This window comes from Phyllopteryx taeniolatus, chromosome 14, assembly GCF_024500385.1.
Source record: "Phyllopteryx taeniolatus isolate TA_2022b chromosome 14, UOR_Ptae_1.2, whole genome shotgun sequence".
NCBI lineage: Eukaryota > Metazoa > Chordata > Actinopteri > Syngnathiformes > Syngnathidae > Phyllopteryx > Phyllopteryx taeniolatus.
Genome location: NC_084515.1, coordinates 9,437,615 through 9,458,698, shown reverse-complemented (window position 1 = coordinate 9,458,698; position 21,084 = coordinate 9,437,615). Strand labels below are relative to the sequence as shown.

Genomic DNA, 21,084 nt, shown 5'->3' with positions numbered 1-21,084 from the left:
GTTTGTGTCCTGTTTCTTTTATAGCATGATAATCTACAATGGGGGTGGGCAAACATTTCCCCTCAAGGGCCACGTTTGATTTTTAAAATGGACAGACGGGCCAGATAATTCGTAGATGAGGTTATTTTAAAAAGTAAAACAATATTTATGTAAAATATGTTCAATGTTTTACTTTAATAATAAAATAATTCATTCTCCTTTTTTAATTTCATATAATTAGTTTAATTGTCCATCCATGCAAACATGTTCGTCCACTTTTCTGGGTGTAATACTTTTTTTTTTTTTTTTAAATTGAATGTATACTGTATGATTTGTTTTACTAATACTTTATTAATGACTGCATTAAGACATTTTATTAGATAAATGACTAAGTTTATTTTAGAGGGAAAAAAAATGTTCAACTAATGCAACAGAGTTAATAAAATACTGCTTATTATAATATATGGTGCTATTTTTATGTTGTTTAACTAATATAATTGTAATCTACAACTAAATTATTTAATATAATTAACAAATGTAAAATGCATATGCAAAATTATTGTTATAAAGTAATTCATTTTCATTTTTAACTATTCTTTTTATTAGTGTAATTATAATTAACCTTTTTTAGTAAAAATAAATGTTAAGTGTGTTTCAAAATAAATAAAATTAGATTAATAAAAAAATAATGCAATTTAATCGAACCTAGTGAGGATAAGCGGTATGGAAAATGGATAGATGGATTATTTTTAATCATGTAATCCTAATCTATTAATCAATTGTTTAATAAAATATGTTATGCACATTTAAAACTATTACTGTACATGGTCATTTTAAGTATTCTTTATAATGAATGTAATTATAATTTAGGAACCAATTATGTCATTTAAAAAAACTCTTAAATGCATATGTAAAATTTCTCAAAATAAATAGAACAAAAAGAATTATGAGATGAATTGGTGATCCCAAAAAATCCTGCAGGAAATGTATGTAATCTGTACTTTTAATTAATTTACACAGTGGTAAAGTGGTTAGCAGGTCTGCCTAACAGTCGAGAGGTCCTGCCTGGGTTCGAATCTCTGCTCGGCCTTCCTGTGTGGATCTTGCGTGTTCTCCCATTGCTTTCGTTGGTTTGTCAAGCCTGCGCCCTCCAGTACTGTATCCATTACTTGAAAATCATGGAAATAATCACGACAGTATATCCATTTATTATCCTCTCTCAGATTTTACTATAAATTGAAGATGCCCTACAAAATGTAGCCGTTCATGAACATCATTATGTAAATGAGGCTCAACCTCTTCTTTCCAGGTGTTTCTTCTATACAAACAAGTTATCAGCTTCCTCAGGATGTTTCTAATTAGCTTTAATTCAGCAGGATCCTATGGGCCACAAAAGTGTCAGGCTTCACTTATAATGTTGTGAGATAAATTCCTTGTATGTGGCACAAGACTGCGTGAAGGGACTTTAAAGCAGCACAGAGTTGATGCCTGCGAGAGCAACGGGTTGCAAGAGCTTACGCTCCCATCTAGTGGAAAATATGGATTGTTACATTGTTGCGGATCAAAACTCAAATTATAGTATGCCTGTAATTATCAACAAGCCAGTGAAGGGTGTCCTCGGTTTACGACGGGGTTCCGTTCCTAAATTATTATAAATGTGTTATTTATTAAATATGTATGCAATGTAATCTCTTATTTCTCTCACTGGATGCATAAAGTATCTTTCTAAATACCGTAAATATTTGTATGAGAAGCGCTTTTTTGCCATAAATATAAAGTGATCAAATGAAATCCAGTAAGTACATTAGTAAGAGCGTGACGCGTAACGACATATTCTTATTATGAGGGAATAATTCAACCCAACCTCTCACACACTACTGAAATGATCTCATACACGCAAGTGATTTTTTTTCGTATATTCTTTGTCCTCTGCAAAAAAACAAAAGACAAATACCAATATTACTGGAGCTTACAGAGACGTTGAGACCATATTCTTCATGTATGCATATATTATACTGCACACCAAAAGGAGACGCACATTGAAGCATGAAATCATTATGCATTCTATTTAATTATATTATGACCGTATGTTTTGTAAAGTACAATAATACTGTACAGTGTTATTGTTCTGATTCAAAAACATTTTTGTGTGTGGGCGGGGGGTTGTTTTATGGGGGGGGGGGGGTCTATGACGAATTAATGATATTTCCATGCATTTAAATGAGAAAAGACGATTTGAGATAAGCGTGTTTTGTGTTACGAGCACGGCCAGGTTATGAATTTAACTCGTAACTCGTCGGTTTCCACCAGCACATTCCTCTTGGTAACCATATGGAACTGCACTGACACATCATGGACACTAGAGGGCGTTGTGGCCTCACAAAATGCCTTGCAGCTTAATTGCAATTCTAACTAACAAATGCGCATTTGAATCAAGTTCCTCTGATTTAAGGACTTCTTCAATATATATTGATGTTAGAGATTTGATTCATTTCTGTGTAATTTTGGCACACCTCAGTTGGCACGAATACAGCTGTAATTACCAGGAGTAATGTACTAAAATAAATGATTAATATTGTGTCAGACTGGAATTAAAAACTGGAAAATTTAATTCATAAGTTAAGATATTAGGTACATTTAATTAGTCTAATTTTGGCGACACATAAAAATGACATATAGGCTCCAGCACTCCCGCGACCCTAGTGAGGTGAAGCGGCTCAGAAAATGGATGGATGGATATTGTTGCAAATAAATGAAGAAACAAAATAAATATGTTTAATACATTTTTTCAAATTGTATGTCATTCAAAGTAACTGTTACATTTGAAATGATTAACTAGTACATTTACTACATCCATCCATTTTCCTCCGCTTATCCGAGGTCAAGTCGCGGGGGCAGCAGCCTCAGCAGGGAAACCCAGACTTCCCCCTCCCCAGCCACTTCCTCCAGCTCTTCAGAGGGGCTCCCGAGGCGTTCCCAGGCCAGTCGAGAGACATAGTGTCCTGGGTCGTTCCCGGGGTTTCCTCCCAGTGGGACGTGCCCAGAACACCTCACCAGGGAGGCGTCCGGGAGGCATCCGAATTAGATGGACTCCCATGCACCTTTGAGGACCCAGCTGAGGGTGTAGAGCTGGTCCATGTTTACTTAATTGACTAAAAAATATATGTATTAATTCCATTTCATTTCCATTTTCCATACCGCTTATCTTCACTTCATTCATTATTTCCAATTTCATTCTGTTTGAATTTTAATTCTTTCATGTTTATTTAGGGTCTTTTAACACACACAAAACAAAACCTCCAAAGTTATTGTTCGTGTTTAATCTTTTCAGTTGATAAATACGTGAATTACAATTGCAACAATACTGTTGTATCAGTGGTATACTCGAAGGTAAGTAAATACACATTTTAACCTTGTTCCTATAAGAGCCCATTTCATTTTTTTTTTTGTAAAGTCCTCTAAAGGCCAAATTAAATGTATTAAAAAAAATGCGATGGGAAAAATGATTTGTACAATTGCATGGCAGACCATTTATGGCCCACAGACCATAGGTTCCCAACTATACAGAACTGCTTTCACTGGGAATGCTTTAACAAAGTGAAGTCCTGGAGCCTGGAAGTGTTGCACCCAATACTTATAAGAAAAAAAAAAATCTTATTTCGCCTTCCACATATCGCCACTGTGCACACAGTCGTGCATATTGGACAGGTTATCCATCAAGCCCTCAATGAGCGCGGCCCTAAATGAAAAATCATAGAGCGGGAACCTACGAGGTAATGGCTTGCAGACCGGCCATGTGACACAAGGAGGCTGCACAAAAGAGAGAAGATGAGATATTCATACAATTGCTGCTTTATCTTTTCATCTCTCACATGAACGATTGAAGAACAATTATCCGCGCTTATAGTTCATGTATACGTAATTTCAAACACTTACAGTCTGGCTGGTTTTGTGACATTTAGAATGTGTGTATATTTCCCACATGAGCCGACAATAAACCGATAATACTCCATGCATGACCTATTGATCTGCTGATGCAGGATTGCAATCGCCTCCAAAGGTCAGCGTTAATATCAGAATGTCCAACCGTTTGTTTTGCTCATGTGCTTGACTGGAGATCATTAGTTCGCTAATAAATATTGATGCACTGGTGTCCCACTGCCAGGTAGCGTTTTACACGTACTGAAGGCATTGAGCAGGGCTTTTATGACCACTACTTGATGGCCTGTGCATCATTTACAGTACTCATGCTCCACACAGCTGTGCCGTTGGAACAAAGTACAGTATATTTGCTACTAAAAGCTTTCACATTTAATTCATACTTTTAATTTATTTATTTACGTGCCTTAGTTGAAGAAGGTCAAATGGAATTGGAATGTGAATTTGTTTAGTAATATGTCCGTAATAATAATAACTATTATCATTGTGGAAATGTGATGATGATGATGATGATGATGAGTAGTAGAAGTAGTAGTAGTAGTAGTAGGATACTAATTATACAACAATAGTTAAAGAAATATGTATACATAACATAAATACCTACATACATAGTTTTTTTTTAATTGGACAATTTTACAAAATTCATTATGTATTTACTTGTCGCTCGGTCGGTCCCACAAACTTACACTTTTATTTGTTTTAAATATAAATCTTTTTTACATACTGCAGTTGCATCCACTATAAACAGGATTTGTTCTTTTTTTTTTTAATAACCCCCAAAATTTGGACACTATATGCTGGAAAAAAAAAACTTGCAAATGAGCGAGCTGGATTTACCTCCTCTATCGGCTTTAATAGCTGAATCTAAATGAGTCTCAGTTCATTTTGACAGTATTATTAAATTAGGCTCTTCTTATTAATGTCAGAAATTTCGGGTTGCCAGAGGGATTTTTGCTCCATTGAAAGGCTGCTCTAATGAGAAGACAATTTTGAATGAGTGTTATATGATGAACTGTAAAGTTCCATATACAACTGCCTACATGGTTTTCCAAGATTAGGACAATGAGCTCTCTTACCTTCCTCTCTCTTCCTTTCCAGAAAAAAGAAAATCGAATAACTTGGCTAAGTCGACTTCAAAAATAGGTCGACAAAGAATTTCTGCCTCAAAGCTCCCCCGGGACCAAAAAAAAAAAGTTCCTCCCAGAACCATGTTTGCGCAGCCGGAACCAATGTTTCACACGGACATTTATTGCAAATGGACACAGTGTTGGGCCACTCACTGATAAACTTTGCCAAAAAGAACAGAGGAGCGTCTGTAAGTGATTTTTAAGATACAATTTGATGTGTAATGTGTGTGTGTGTGTGTGTGTGTGTGTGTATATATATATATATATATATATATATATATATATATATAATAGGCTCCAGCATGCCCGTGACCCTAGTGAGGAGAAGTGGCTCAGAAAATGGATGGCTGGATGGATATATATATATATATATATATACATATATATATATATATATATATATATATATATACAAAAGATATATGACATGATCATTCTGAGTGAGCTGAATGGTAGTTAGCATTTTTTCATTACCTAAAATGGTAATTGCTACCGCGCTACTGCTAATCGCGAATGCTAACTGTTGAGCAAAGGCTGATTTTGTTGTCGCAAATTCTGTACAGATTTTATACCATCCACTCAGTGCCAACATACACAGTTTAAGGATAGAAGACCGGCCATAAGAAATTAGAAAAAAAAATGCATTTTAGTAGTTAAAAAAAAAAAAGGTGAGTTGAACACATCCAAGTGTTGCCCTCTTTTATATTCACAAGCTGTGGGCTTTTGCCAGGGTCCGCCTATGACAGGGGATCAGTAAATGGCCGACAAAGGGTCAATGGATTTGACCCAAATGTATTGTGTGTATTGTGTATGCACAAGGCTGCAAAGGCTCCATGATGTCAGCGTGAGCTTTACAGGGAGGTGGGGAAAAAAGCACAGGAAAGAGGGATGTTGTTGTCACAGTGTCCCTGTGAAAGCATCAAGAAGATGACAAAGAGTGGGATGGCCTGTCACGCGGAGCCAGCAGCAAGTGATGAGCTCTCAGCTTTGGCTTTGTTTCTCCTCATTAACAAGTCCACCTACGAAATGTACTTTATGAGGCTCTCGAGTGGGCCGGCTCATGATAACATGGTTCGGGGGATTCAAAAATAACAATTTGCCGGGTGTCAAATGCTGGCAAGGTCGAAGCCCTTTGTTTTCACGAGGCACACGCTGAAATGTACGAAGGGAGCACCAGGCCATGCAGTTAATGGGAAACCTTCTTAAATGGCGCCTCTGGCAGAAAGAAAGCAGGTGAAGCAACAAGAACCCCAATTAACCTCATGTGTGATTAGAGCAAATGAAGGAGTATTTATCAGCATCACATAATGAGTACACTGGCAAACACCTCCTTGAGAGTAGCACTGAGAAAATCACTTGAAAGCTGCAACTGGTGGTTAGCACGCAGGGGCGGACTTACTATTAGGCAAACAGGCAATTAGCTCGGTTTCATAAAAAAGTTTTCTTTTATTTGAATTATTGAAATATTATGAATTATTATTGTTTTAGTCTTAATTCACACACTTAAAAACACATCAAAATGCTTAATCTATAGTGATCGTTTCGAGTGCACCCCCTTCCTTCTCATGTAGTGGACTATTCCAGTTTATTGACTTGATTGAGGAAGAGGCACGGTATAGCGATTAGCAAAGGTGAGAGGAAAAGTACATTTTCCATATTTACTTTAAAAAAGGTTGATGATTTTGACACACTGGCAGGTATTCAAGGTAACCTACCAATCTGCCATGTGATATAGTGAACCACTGCTATTAGTTCATAGCGAAAATCTATAAGTAATTTACACGCCCTTGAAAAATATTTATAGTTGCCTATCGATGCCACAAGATGGCACCAAAGGACTGCTTTTGTCTAAACAAAGTTTCACAACTCCATTGCCACAAACAGCACTGAAGCAATGCTGTTATTGTTTTGGCCTAAGCACAAAAACAGTAAAAAGTGGAGGTGTTTTTTTTTGTGTGTGTGTATAATTGAGGCTAGCCCCCCCCCCCCCCCCCCCCCAAAAAAAAACATTAAAAAAAAAAAAAAAATCTGCTGAACTGCAAATATGTGGGGGTTCTGTCAGTGAGTTTCGATAAGCTTGTCTGGTTGATATGGATGAATAAAACTTAAAAATCTTATACTGGTAAATCCAGCGGCAGGCGGCTGAGTTTTCAGACCTTGGCTTTCAGTGACCTAATCCATCACATCGCAAAATAATGCACAAAAACGCTACATTACTATGTGTGGCATTAAAGAAGAGACAGTGGCGTTTCGCATATTTGAGGATGCATATCATTATTACAAAAGCAAGAAACACAGTTTATCTTCCGATACATCGCCTTCAAGCAACTCCAAACCTCTTTAGCGGTTGTAGTGTAAACACTACAATATAGCAGTTCACAATCTATATTTACCGACATCTCCTAACATGACAAAAAGATAAAAACTTTAAATAAAATACATTATACTCACTGGAGATCCTGACAGAGGCAGCAGACGTCCTTTCTTTTCTCCTGCCTGTCAGTGTAAGCAAACTGTAGCTGTACTAGCTGTGTAAGATAATACATGCTGTGGTGAAATTGCCCCACAAATAATTTGTGTGTGTGTGTGTGTGTGTGTGTTACTTTTTTGACACCAACACTCGAGATTCTGAAGGCCTTGGGCAGATTACATTTACATGGCAACACATAGAAGATTAAATCTGATTGGACAAAAAGAAAAATACTGAATACGGTACTGTACATGACTGGAAGATGGGCAGCCAAACCCGCACAGTATGAGGTACAAATTCCTTGTATTTTTTTTTTCATTATTTCATTACCCTAATTCCTCGTGTATAATGTACATTTCCCCCCCCAAAAAATTGTCAAGTCAATAGTGCGCATTATACATAGGAATAGGGAGAAAATGGAAAAAAAGTTCCACATTTTATAAAAGTATGCCGCCATCTAGAGGTTTTGAGAAAGCTGTATACTTTCATTCCAATATGCCACCACCATCGAGAGGTTATGAAAAAGCTGTACACTTGAATTCTAGTGTGCCACTGCCACCTAGAGGTTATGAAAAAGGTGTAGCCTACACTTTCATTCCAATATGACAGGGAGGTATGGCTGCAGATATATGTACAGTTGTGCTCACAAGTTTACATACCATGGCAGAATTTGTGAATTTATTTATGTTTTGTTTAATGATAATGGTTTTCTGAAATGCTTGACAGTTTAATTTGAACCCCATTAAAATAAAATTAAATGTGTTTCACTTGGCCCTTCATGTTTTCTTTAAAGAATTGTACCCATCTTACAAATTCTGCCTGGGTAATCAAACGTATGAGCACAACTGTGTGTTTTCTCATTTAATAAATACAAGTAGGGCTGTGAATTTCAAAATAAGAGCAGGTAAATAAAAATAAAATATTGTATGTTTAAATAAAGTGCTTAACTTCAGAATAATCCTTTGAAAAAACTAACAAAATACAGATAATACATGTTTTGATCATATGGGTAGAAGCAAAATCATGCATTGTAAAAATGCATTATACATAGGAAGAAGGGTTTTCCAGCATTTTGAGGTAAACTTTGGGGGTGCATATTATACATGGATGAACATTATACACAAGAAATTACAGTATATTTTCATATATACTTGGCCAATAAAGATGATTCTGATTATGATGAAAACATAACTTCATGATTTCGACTTTGACCTTCACACCATCTTGTGTCGTTCTTTCTTCAAGATGGGGTGTAGTTTGCCGTAGTGAACACATTTAATAGAATACTTACAGCTGTACAATGTATATAGCAATGAATGTGTGCACAAAGTAGTTACTGATGTTCTTAGTTCATGAGCCTGACTTCCATGCAAACAAGTTTAGATTCAGTTCCCACTCAGTGACAGTGTGAATAGGTCAACAAGATAAACAAACAGGATAACAGCTTATAGAAAATGAATGGCTCGCAATATGCACCGTGTGTTTTGATTCCGGGTCACTGACACCTTTTGGGAGCTAGAACAAACACCTTGTTTTTGAATTTATCAACAAGTGAAAACTTGACAGGTTCGGGTTAGTCATATTTTTATGTTTGAGTCCCCGGTGTCGCACTTGTAGGTATAATCATAAATAGCAGCAGCAACATTCCATCTTTCCTCTGTTTGTTGACAAAGAGCGGCTCTATGCAGTTTATTTATGCTCTTACTCATTTTGTCTCTTCACTTGTTTTTCGTTAACTCAGGTTTCCCTCCGTGCACATGCAACAAACAGCGTGCTTACTCATTGTATTGTCTCGCACAGACAGACAAACACTTGACCAGAAATGAGCTATAATGACCCTCTTGTGTAATGTAATTAATGGAGACTGAATCTGAAACCTAATTAATATCCACAAACATATGGTGTAATCTATAAATTCCAGTTGAACAACCAACCAGTACTGAGGTATCAGGGAAGTATTATAATAACTGCAGAACCAAATATGGACCATATTATAATGACATGTATACAACATGACATTAAGTCAACAATAATACATAAACAACTATTTTCCAAAAGGCTAAAAATCCATTTGGGTTATTCTGAGAAAAATGCTTTTTTTGGTGCTTTTTTAAAAACCCAGACCTGCACATTTGATTGAAATCATTTATTTATTTTCCCTGTTAGAGCAATAAATTGTCTCAATTCAAAAAGTAAATAGTCTGCACATAATAAATTGCAATGTTGGCTTTTATCTCATTTTATTCTCATCTATCTATCTATCTATCTATCTATCTATCTATCTATCTATCTATCTATCTATCTATCTATCTATCTATCTATCTATCTATCTATCTACCCATCTCTCCTTCCATCCATTTATCCTTCCAAGTGATTCATGTTTAGGGTGAGGATACAATTTGTTATTTTTACTTGTGAATGTACTAATACAGTACTCACACTTCAGTTTATGCTTACAAACCATCGTTAAGAAAAGGATGATACATGAAGTTGATATGTGTTCAGTCTATCCATTGTTATATTATTGTTATATTTAGTTTATTTAGTTAACTTCTGTTAGAGCGGCTCTAGTGGTTAGAATATGTGCCTCACAATTTGAGGTTTGAATCTTAGCTCAGAGTTTGCATGTTGGTGCTTTTGTGGGTTTTCTTCAGGTACTGTGCTTGGCTTCCTCCCACAGTCCAAAACCATGCATGTTAAGTTCACCAAAGCCTTTAAATTGTCAATATATGTGAATGTTAGGATAAATGGTTAATTTGTCAATATGCGCCCTGTGATTGGCTGGGGACCAGTCCAGGGTCTACCCCACCTCTCGCCCAAAGTCAGCTGTGATGGGCTCAAGTCTGCACGACACTTGAGAATGTTAAAATATTACTTAAAACATTATCTGTGAAGTAACTAAAGGAGACAATGAATCATGGAACCAATTAACCAATTTCCATTGCACACTATGGGAGGAAACTGTTGATTTTTACAACAAACTGGAAGTCGTGTGGCCTAGGACGTTTGAAGAAGTCAAGCAGCGCATGTTCTCCAAGCCTTTGCAAGCATTTTGGTGTCTCCTCAACGTGATTAATGGCCCTGACATATTTGTTTGCCGATACTCGACAACAACTACCATCAGTCTTAGCACCTCTGACAGATTAATTGGTGAGCAGTTCACATGTGTACAACATGGGTCCTGACCTGTCCTTCCCTTGGGACTTCACACTTGTTCTATAATAATTTTTTTTTCATTTTTTTTTAAGAAAGTTATTTCCTTTTGTTTAACCCTTACATAATGATTGGGTCAAATTTGACCTGTTTTGACATTTCGGAGCAATAAAACTAACCTCAATGTCATTCTTTCACCCTCAAACTTGATGACCTTTCTTAAAGTGACCAAAAATACACAAAAATGAAAATATTAAATGGTACATGCCATAAATGTGTGTATGTTTAATGTTACAATGGCAACAGAGTTTGAGGGGCAGCTTGAAAGTGCCGAGAATGTCTGTGTCTCCGCCAAATTTGCACAGGTTCCCGCAGAAACATGCCCCTGTTTGTCTTTGAAGGGTCATGGGGGAATGAAACAATAAAGTGAAACAATAAAACAGCATAAGAATGATCATAAATGCAAAACATATTGAACATAAGTCATATAGAGGTCAAAAGGTGCCTTGATCTGCCCCTACAATAACAGGTAATAACAAAAAAAAAAAGATTCCCAATTTTCTGAGACATTGAGTAAGGATTAATCGTCTATTAATACTGTCAGACAGGCTAGTAATACATTTTGAAACACTGTCATTAATAATTTCATACAGATAATTATTATGAGGATATTGGAACATACTACTGTATGTATGCGTTGAAAATGAGCAGTATGTAAACTCACATGCAAAAAGCATTTTACAGTCTGGTTAAATGAACACATTCTAAATCTAAAACAGCTGGGAAAGCACATGTACAAACATTTCTGGTCCATTGCAAACAAATGGAAAATGTCTAGTTGGAGTATTAACAGCCTAGCCTCATGCTGGGCTGGGAATATTTAAAATATTTCCCATGTAGCCCACCATAATGAACCTATTTTTCACAGTCTCTCTTGAGTTGTGACCCCCCCAAAAAAAAAAAAAAAAAGCGTTACCCACTGCTGAGTCCTGACCCTCTATTTGAGGAACATTGGTCCACAGCAAATCTGTATTCATCCTTGGCTCTGTGCTCATATTGTCAATGGCCAGCACCCAGACTTGTGAAGATGGATGAAGCCGAGGGGCCGACCTAATAACCTGTGCATCCCCACAGGCTGGGAGTAGCAGTGCACTCCTCTATCAACTGGGTCCCTGCGCTGTCCCTGGATTGACTCTGACTTTTCATTTTTACCTTTTACAGCGTATATTCATCACCAGTGTACACATAGAGCACTTCTACGTGGGTTGTGCACAATTAAAACGATCTGTATTATTGTTACTGTGTGGGCGCATACCTGTCACTTCTCTCATGCACCCTTTTCTCCGTTAATTGTGTGCATGGTGAAGAACATATTCCAAAAAAAAGTCCCAATTTCATTCATTCACAATGAGACATTCAACATTCAATTTCCCCATCATTCCCATTGCAGATTCAAACTTTTTAGCTTTTCTGAAACATCTTGAGAACAATTTTCCACATCCAAGAATTCCCACATTCCCAAAAATCCTACACTTTTCACAGTAAAATGCCCAAATTTTCCAAAGAAATCCAACATTTAAGAGATACTGTATTTTATATAATTGCCCTCAACTTCCATATTTCCTGACCATTTCAAACCATTCCAACTTCAAAATATTTTCTACATTGAAAGAATTTCGACATTCCCTTAATACTACACTTTTCACATTAAAAGTCCAAACTTTTCACTATAAAAGGTCCACATTTAACAAATAATTTGCATATTTCCTTCCTCATTCAACATTTATTGACTGATTCAAACTATTCCAAAATTCAAATTATTATTGTAAAAAGCGTGGACTTTGGAAATATAGGAATTACATTCCCAAACTACCATTCTTTTCATAGTAAAATTCTAATTTTTTTCCACGATACAATTCCAACAATTAAGAGATATTTTACATAATTCCCACCAACTTCCAAATTTCTTGTCCAATTCAATTTAATATTTCAATATTTTCCACTTTTCAAAAATTCCAACATTCATAAAATTCCACACTTTCCACCATAAAATTCCAGCATTTAAGAGATATTTTAAATAATTCCCTTCAACTTCCACCATTCTTCACTGATTCAAACCACAGCAACATCCAAAATAGTTACTGTGAAGTGTGGAACTTTGTGAATGTTGGAATTGCAGTCCCACAATTCCCCACTCTTAAGAGATATTTTAAATAATTCCCACCTCCTTCAACGTTTCTTGACCAATTAAAAACCATTCCAACTTATTTTTTCCCCAAATTCCACATTTTCACACTAAAATTCCCATATTTTCACAAAAAAATCTCTACAGTTAAGAGATATTTTACATAATTACTTCCCCCTTCCAAATTTTTTGACCAATTCGAAGCATTCCAACTATAAAATATTTAACTTATTTAACTCACTATTCCCATTCTCCAAATTTTCAAAAGAGAATTCCCAACTGAAGAAATATTTTACATTTTTCAGTCCACCTTTCACTAAATTAGAAGAGTTTGGGAACAAAAGTTACTCTGCACTTTATGCGCCCTCGTCTACACATACAGTATGTCCCATTACGGCATGCATATTGCGACATTTTGTATTTTCTGCCTGACTTCGACTGCAGCACACAGCCAAACGTCAACGTAAAGGCCAACGCATGCTGGACATGCAGAAGAAGCGACTGGCTGCCTGTTTACAGGTCAAGAGCGCAATAAATGTGAGGTCAGCTCGCGCAATTCCGAGGGTGAATAAACACAAATACATCATATAATCACACTCAAGTCGCAGAATTCCAATTTCTAATACGTTTCTGTGTGTTTTGTTTTTTTCCCTAATCCGTGCCGGAAGAAATTAAAACCAGGGAGGCTGCGCACACTATTGTTACTGAGCTCAAGTAGCCACGTGCTTGTTTGAGTGGGTGACAAACTGCCCTGTTTGTGTTATTGCGTATGTACATCTGTCCGTGTTGTACATGAGGATGTGCCAACGGAAGCAACGCTATTGTTTGTACCTTCCGCATAGCATTCCTTCCTCCTCACCCCCCAGGGTGTGGACAGCAAACAGGAACAGATTGTTGTGTGCTGCTCCTATTGGCGATGACACGGGGATGTCATGATGACCACTGGTTTCAAACAAAATAAGGCCAGATGGCTATTATAGGGGAATGTCAAAAACAGCACGAGGGGCCAAGCTGTGATCTGTCATGTTGTACAATATCATCACTATACACTAGTGGTGGGATGTAACAAACAGGGGTGGGCAGTAACACACTTGTTTTTTGTGACAGTGAACTTTTGGAAAAGTAATTTCGGCCCTCTGGATGTTTTACTTCCTGTATATTGAGGAATGACAGTAAATGCTACCATACCATACCATACCATACCATACCATATCATACCATCCATTTACTCCGTTACAGTGGGAGTTTTCAATGTTAAAACTGCTAGTGAAATTTGAATGTTGCCTCTCTTTACTGGAGAAACTGCCATAGTTTGCGGAAAGCTCCTGAAGCCCAAGGTAAGAGGTGAACGTGGGGCTGCGCCTGTGAGTGCACGGCAAATGATTGACACATCGGCCGTCATGCCTTCTGTCGCTAGTTGTTTTTCCTTGACTGCGGTGGTTACTTGCAAATCAAATTTGAGGCACAAGATGGGACCACAGATGACAAATTAATTTTACCAGTGGGCTCATGTCACGTCAAAAATATATGGCAGTCTTTTTTTTAATTACAAACTCACCTTTTAAGAAAGGAGTTGCCTTTACCAGACTGTCTATCTTTTTTTTATATACAAAGTATCTTTTAAAGTAGAGACAGTGAGTACTTTTGCCACCTCTGATATAAACAGCACCATGAACTCATTCACTCCCAGCCTTCCCAGCTAACATGGATATTTTACTTCTAAAGCCGTCAATGGCCGTGAATGTCTGTTTAAAAAAAAAAAAAAAGAAGCAAATACTCTTTTTGACTCCTCAAGCACTTGCATGAGTACATTTTCAACCCCAAAATCTTTCAGCTATTTTTACCCTGTGTTTTTAACCCTTTTAAATATTTTACCTTCAGATGTCAAAATTATCCCATGGCAAATTAAAAATGACCGAAAGTGCTATAATATGCATGCCAGGCCATGAGGTGACCATATTACTTTGAAGAGGAATCACAACGGTCCTATTCTGTATGTGTTTAACATGGCTATCCTATTTCATCTTTAGTCACTAATAAAGCTGGCATTCATTTGGCAATCATGTACTAGTCATTACATAAACCTAGCTTGAGTGTCGTGTCATGTGAAAGGCAGTTTCGATTGAGAAATGAACAGACAAAGGTGGCAAAACAACAACAACTCTAGGCCACTTGTGTAGAAAGTTCCTAAAAAGTAAAGTGGGAAAACAGTATTTAGGCCGCTATGTTGGCAGGGGGAAAAATTAATTAGGCCATGCAATGGTCACAAGTAAAACAGGTCCGCCAAATCTAGACGCACATCTAGACACATCCAGACTAGGAGAACTGTGTGTGTTCTGTGGTACCCTGGTCCTCTGTGTCCCAGCGGGAAAGAAAGTCACTTGAATGCACCTTCTGTGGAGTGCATACAAAGAGACAAAAAGGGGTGAAGGGGTGGAAATAATGTGCAGTGGCTGTTTAATATCATTTTGAGGAGTTGTTTAATTTGCCAAAGCTATTAAGTAGCAAGAAAAAATTATGCGTGAGTAAGTGGGCAACTTCATTATGGGAAATGTGTTAAACAAGGTGGAAATGGAGGGTGAATTAATTAAACAGTTATTGTGGAATGAAATTCACCCACTCCAACATAACAATCTTCAACAGAAATATTAATAATCTGTCACACAGTCATTCTTAGTTCTGGGTTTGAATCTTGGCTCAGGCCCTCCAATGTGGACTTTGCATGTTCCCCTGTGTTTGTATGTTTTCTCTGGGTACTCCTACTTCCTCCAACTTATCCCAAAACATACATGTTATGGTAATACATCCACAAAATTTTCCATAGGTGTGAATGTGAGTGAGTGGTATTTTGTTTACAAACCAAAGTGGAAAAGTGTGCTGTGGTCTGACAAGTCCACATTTCGAATTGTTTTTGGAAATCATGGCTGTCATGTCATACAGGCCAAAGAGGAAGAGAACCATCCGAATTGTTATCATCACAAAGTTAAAAAGCCAGCATCTGTGATGGTATGAGGGTGTCTTAGTGCCCATGGCATGGCTAACTTGCACATCTGTGAGGACACCATTAATGCTGAAAGGTTCATACAGGTTTTGAAGCAACATATGCTGCCATCCAAGCAACGTCTTTCTCAGGGACGTCTCTGGTTATTTCAGCAAGACAATGCCAAGCCTCATTCTGCATGTGTTACAACAGCATGGCTTTGTAGTGTAAAAGAGTACAAGCACTAGACTAACCTGCCAGCATTGCAGACCTGTCTCCCTCTGAAAATGCGAGGCACATTATGAAGCGCAAAATACCACAACAGTGACCCCGCACTGTTGAGCAACGGAGGTTGTACATTGAACAAGAATGGGAAAGAATTCCACCTACGAAGGTCAAAAAATTAGTGCCCTCAGTTCCCAAACGCTTACTGAGCGTTGTTAAAAGGACAGGTGATGTAACACAGTGGTAAACATGCCCCTGTCGCAGCATTTTTGGGAATGTGTTGCAGGCATCAAATTCAAACTGATTGAATATTTCTCCCCCCCCAAAAAACAATAAGGTTTATCAGTTCAAACACTAAATATCTTGTTTTTGTAGTGTAATTATTTGCAAATAATTGTTTTCTGTTTCTATTTCTGTTTTACACAACATCCCATTTTCATTGGAATTGAGGTTTGTATATGTGCCCTCCGATTGGCTGGCGACCAGTCCATAGCGTACCTCGCCTCAGCTGGGATAGGCTCCGGCTCAGTAGCAACTTTAATGAGGACAAGCGCTATCGGATAGACAGTGTAATCGTTATATTTCACTTTATCTCAATCACTGCCTTTGGGCATATTGCTTTCTTCCTACTGCTAGCCAATTTCGCATACCCGTCAACAGTGCTGGCCCTAAGCAGAATTTAATTTCAGGTCCCGGTCCCACCACTGGGGCTTCAGCTATGTTTGATTACTACCGTTACAAATTTTATACTTGTCTATAGGATATCAGCTTTTGAGTTTTTTTTTTTTGGAGTGCTGAATGAATACATCCACCATTAAATAAAATATGGATTGATACAGGCTGTGATTCTTTAAGTGTCATATACATGCCACGAGTCGTATGCAGGCTCCCTCTAGCGGTACATGAATGTATCGCTGAAATAAATTTTAAAGCTGTGCATAATCTTACAGTGGCTTAAACTTTTTTTTTTTTTTTTTTTTTTTAAACATTACAGTACATTTGTTAAGTAGTGTGGCTTTCAGTTGTATTTACCTTTTAAGTACAATACATTTGCATTCAATTTAATTGCTTTTATAGAGACTCAAGGTCCTGTCGTAAACAAACAAGATGCACAATATAAAAACCAGAAAGTGCAAATATACAGCCACACCAAGATAAGAATAAAAACATATTTTTAAACGGTTTGTTTTTCAGTATTTGACATTCATGATATATGACAAACCTTTATGAAGTATTTATAATATAAGCATTTTATTTATTTGAGCGCATGTTTTTATTTTGCTTTATTGAAGTGCAGTTTTAATGTTACAGTGGCTTACAATAATATTAACTTTAGGCCTCCTACTGCATTGTAATTGTCACTATGGTGGCACTTGGAGAGCCAAATATGTTTTGAGCCAGTACTTAGTGTAAAACGTTTGAGGACCACTTAAAAAGAGAAAGCTGTAAATTGGAAATTGAACACAAAGAAAACAAAAACAACAAAAAACCTGTGATTTGTGGATGTAGTATCAAAATATGTCCAGCTGGAGGTGCTACATCCTTTCAGTTCAACGGAAACAGCTTCGAGTGGGTCGAAGAAGTTTGGTGTTTTGACTGTGGCGGGTAGGCGGAAACAAGTCGCCGATTGGTCAGCGAGTCCCGGTCGCCGTCGCTGATTGGCTACGGCGCATCGAGCGGCTCTCTTCGCCGGCCATGTCGGGTGTCCCTCGCCCCCCACCCACCACCCCCCTTCTCCCACACTCGCAGCCGGCTGCCCGCTCCACCTGAAGCACTTCCACGCCGCTCTTGTGACACACTTTTTGTTTACTACGCCTTGAGATGTGACTCCCCGACACTGTGGCTATCTGCTGGACTATTGCTAAGCGAAGGGATTCCTTTGACGCACACCCATCGGGCGTGTTTGGCATTTTGGGGTGGACAAGCTGGGGAGACCCACAACATTCTGCCATGACAGTGGATTTGTTTGCGCTCCTCGGCGTGATGCTCATCACTTGTTCAGCGATGGAAGGTAATCAAAAACATACAAAATACACTCCTTTTCCATGCGGAAAGACTTCTATTGAATACTTTTGGGAATGTTGCTGTTGCACTTTTTACACAAAGATGCTTGAACGTCGTATAGACACGTGGATCACTGCAGACTCATTCTTTAGTGTTTGCAAAGTATGATTCAAACGTTGTCAACTTTCATTTATACTCCTCGTCACTGATTTAAACATTTGCCCCCCCCCCCCCCCGACCCCCAAAAATATCTTTTAGTGTTCTTTTTTTCTCTGAACGCAGTCACCTGGATTGTCTCCTTTACTATAAGAATCTGAAAAATCTATTATTTTTGCTGAAATCCATGATGAATCACCATTCATAATTGCTTAAAATGTTCCAAACACATTTCTATCGTGGTCCTATAAGGGGGGTCCTCCTTCGACCCTTCATTTGATCGAGCGCCATATGAATGTATGAAAAAATGTGGCAAAAGTTTAATATTAAGGAAGGATGGTGGAATAGTGGTTAGTAAACATGACTTGCAACTCAATTCTGAGGTTGGAATCTCGGCCTTACTATGTGCATGTTCACCCAGTGCTTGCAGGGTTTTTTTTCTGGCTACTCCAGCTTCCACTAAAAACATGCATTTTAGGTTTAGGGAACACTTTAAATTGCCTATTAGTGGGAAGGTGAGTGTGAATATGGGTCTTTAAAAAAAATAAATAATAATAATAATAATAAACAGCTCCTCTGAAGTTTTTGTTGTTTTGAGTACAGTTGACCACTGTGATTAATTGTCAATACTTGCTAAAAAAAAAAAAAAAAAAAAAAAAGCAAATAATTGGGGGATCGGGTTAAAAAAAACTAAAAAGGGAATAAGCAGGGTTCTCTGCAATTAATTGGTGATAGCTTCCTCCTCAAAATCCGCCAGTAGGTGAATTGGCAAATGCTGGTCCGCGAATATGCGCGGGTCCAATGTATTGCATGGTAGGCCGGTTCAAATGCTGTCACCTGGCCACTTAAAGCCTACGGGCCGTGGATTCCCCACCCCTGCTCTCTATCATCACAGAAGACAGTGCAGTCTGTCTTTGTATCCCCGCCATCCTCTTTTATTTCTTCCGCACACATTTATCCGCGCAAGCAGCGGTGGTGTTGCCGTAAGAAGCTAATGTGTCTTCAATGTGTTTTTCATTTCCGCCCTTGGACCCACAGGGACACACTGCTGTGGTCAAACATCCACAGTATCTCCTCTCATTTTATGGTGCACTTGCTCTTCTGCTCTGAAATGGAAAAAAAAACAACTCATAATGGAGCAGAGCAAATAATGATCTGGTCCAAACTCCATACTGCAGCCTCTGTGTATGTGCTCATCAACTTTGCATACAGTTGTGGAAATGATGTGTCAGTTTAATGTTAAGATTAGTGGAGGGTGTGCAAAACGAGTTGGGTGTTGTCTGTTTGAAAAGATGGTGAGGTTGGGAACCAGATGGGGAGGGAGGGGGCTCCTGCGGTTACCCCGGTAACAAGGATGAAAGCCATTTCCTTGTTTGGGTCACTAATTGAAAGGAGCTTGTCCCACAGGCAGGTTCAAATCTGATCAGAACTCCAATCTGTTGCTCTTTTCATCTTTTTCATTGTGCGTGCGTGTGTGTGTGAGTGACCTAAAGCATTGAAAAGGCACATCATCCCCAACACTCCTTTCACCTTTCAGATGCTAATGTATAATTTGTGATGTATAGTTTTTGATTTATTTATTTTAGACAAATGCATTGACGGTAACCATTTTGCACATTTAACTAGGAATAGACCAAATTCAGTTGATCGACTCTGAGGACAATTAATGCTCGGTTGATAGATTCATTGTTCAAAAGTTAAAAAAAAGAAGAGAGAATCACTCCTTGAATAGTATGAGCTCGTGTTTTGATGCCAGTGTTGTATTGAGGCGAATATTGCTGCCCAGAGGACGTCTGCATGAATGTAGTTCAGCTTCCCATAGTTGACATCATGTCGTGACTTCTTTTAGGCAGCAAAATCGTTGAGACTGAATCAATAGCAGCTCTTTTCGTTGCAACCAAATACAGTGGTGCCTTTAGATATGTGTGACCGGACTTAGGAGTTTGTATTATATTGTATTATATGGCTTGGACTTGTGAGCAAAATTTTTAGATACAAGCGCCACCATGGTGGCCTTTAACTCATCTCACATCACACACAACAAGCAGCTATGTTGCCTTTTCTTCAGAAAGAGAGGCTTCAAGCTGCTTATCGCCACCCCCAGCCAGTTGAGGTTTACTGTCAAACTAAACATACAACAAAGAAAATTACACATTTTGTAATCAAAACAACTGCATAGCTTTGTCTTAGTAAAATCCCTTAATGATAAACAAAGCGAAATGTCTTAGATGGGTTAATGAATAGCATTGGTGTCACGGTAACCCTTTAAAACCAACGGATGTTTGAACAAAAACAGTGGAGCAACATATGTTGACAGAAAATGTAAGAATACTCAGATATATTCTTTGCCTTTTGCGAAGAGCGACTAATACTACTGCAGCTTACAGAGAAGCTGTGAACGTCTCCATGTATATTGGTATGTCTATATATATATATATATATATATATACCAGAAGGAGCAGCAAAATGTCCACTGAATTGAAGCAAAAAATTGTGTCAAAAAAAAAAAAATCTAATTCTTGACATTCTATTTATTTATATCATTATGCACAATACAATTTTTGTTGTTTTTCAGGGAGAATGAGGCTGGAACAGATTAATGGCATTTCCATTCATTTAAATGTGGAACGATGCTTTGAGATACGAGTGTTTTTACTTCTGAGCATGGTCACGGACCAAATTAATGCCCGTAGCCACCTACCTATGCAGCTGCATTGTTCTGGATTGTACCTTAAACTGATCACTCTAAAAACACTTCTGATTTCAGGTAGATAATTTGAATCAAGCTTGACTTGAAATCTATATCAGGTAGCATCCATACAATCATCGTCTTATGAAAAGGGGTAAGAATGAGGACATATATTCC

At 37.8% G+C, this 21,084-nt stretch overlaps 1 protein-coding gene across 3 annotated transcripts in view; it reads left to right on the top strand.

Moving 5' to 3' along the window:
• Positions 1-17,795: 17,795 nt before the first annotated feature.
• LOC133488900 (ephrin type-B receptor 1-B) overlaps positions 17,796-21,084 on the top strand; it is a 196,271-nt gene continuing 192,982 nt past the window's right edge. For all 3 annotated transcript variants that reach the window (XM_061797415.1, XM_061797414.1, XM_061797412.1), the window contains exon 1: positions 17,796-18,069. In XM_061797415.1, the coding sequence (XP_061653399.1) occupies positions 18,009-18,069 (61 nt within the window). In that variant the 5' untranslated portion in view covers positions 17,796-18,008. The remainder of the gene's footprint in view (positions 18,070-21,084) is intronic.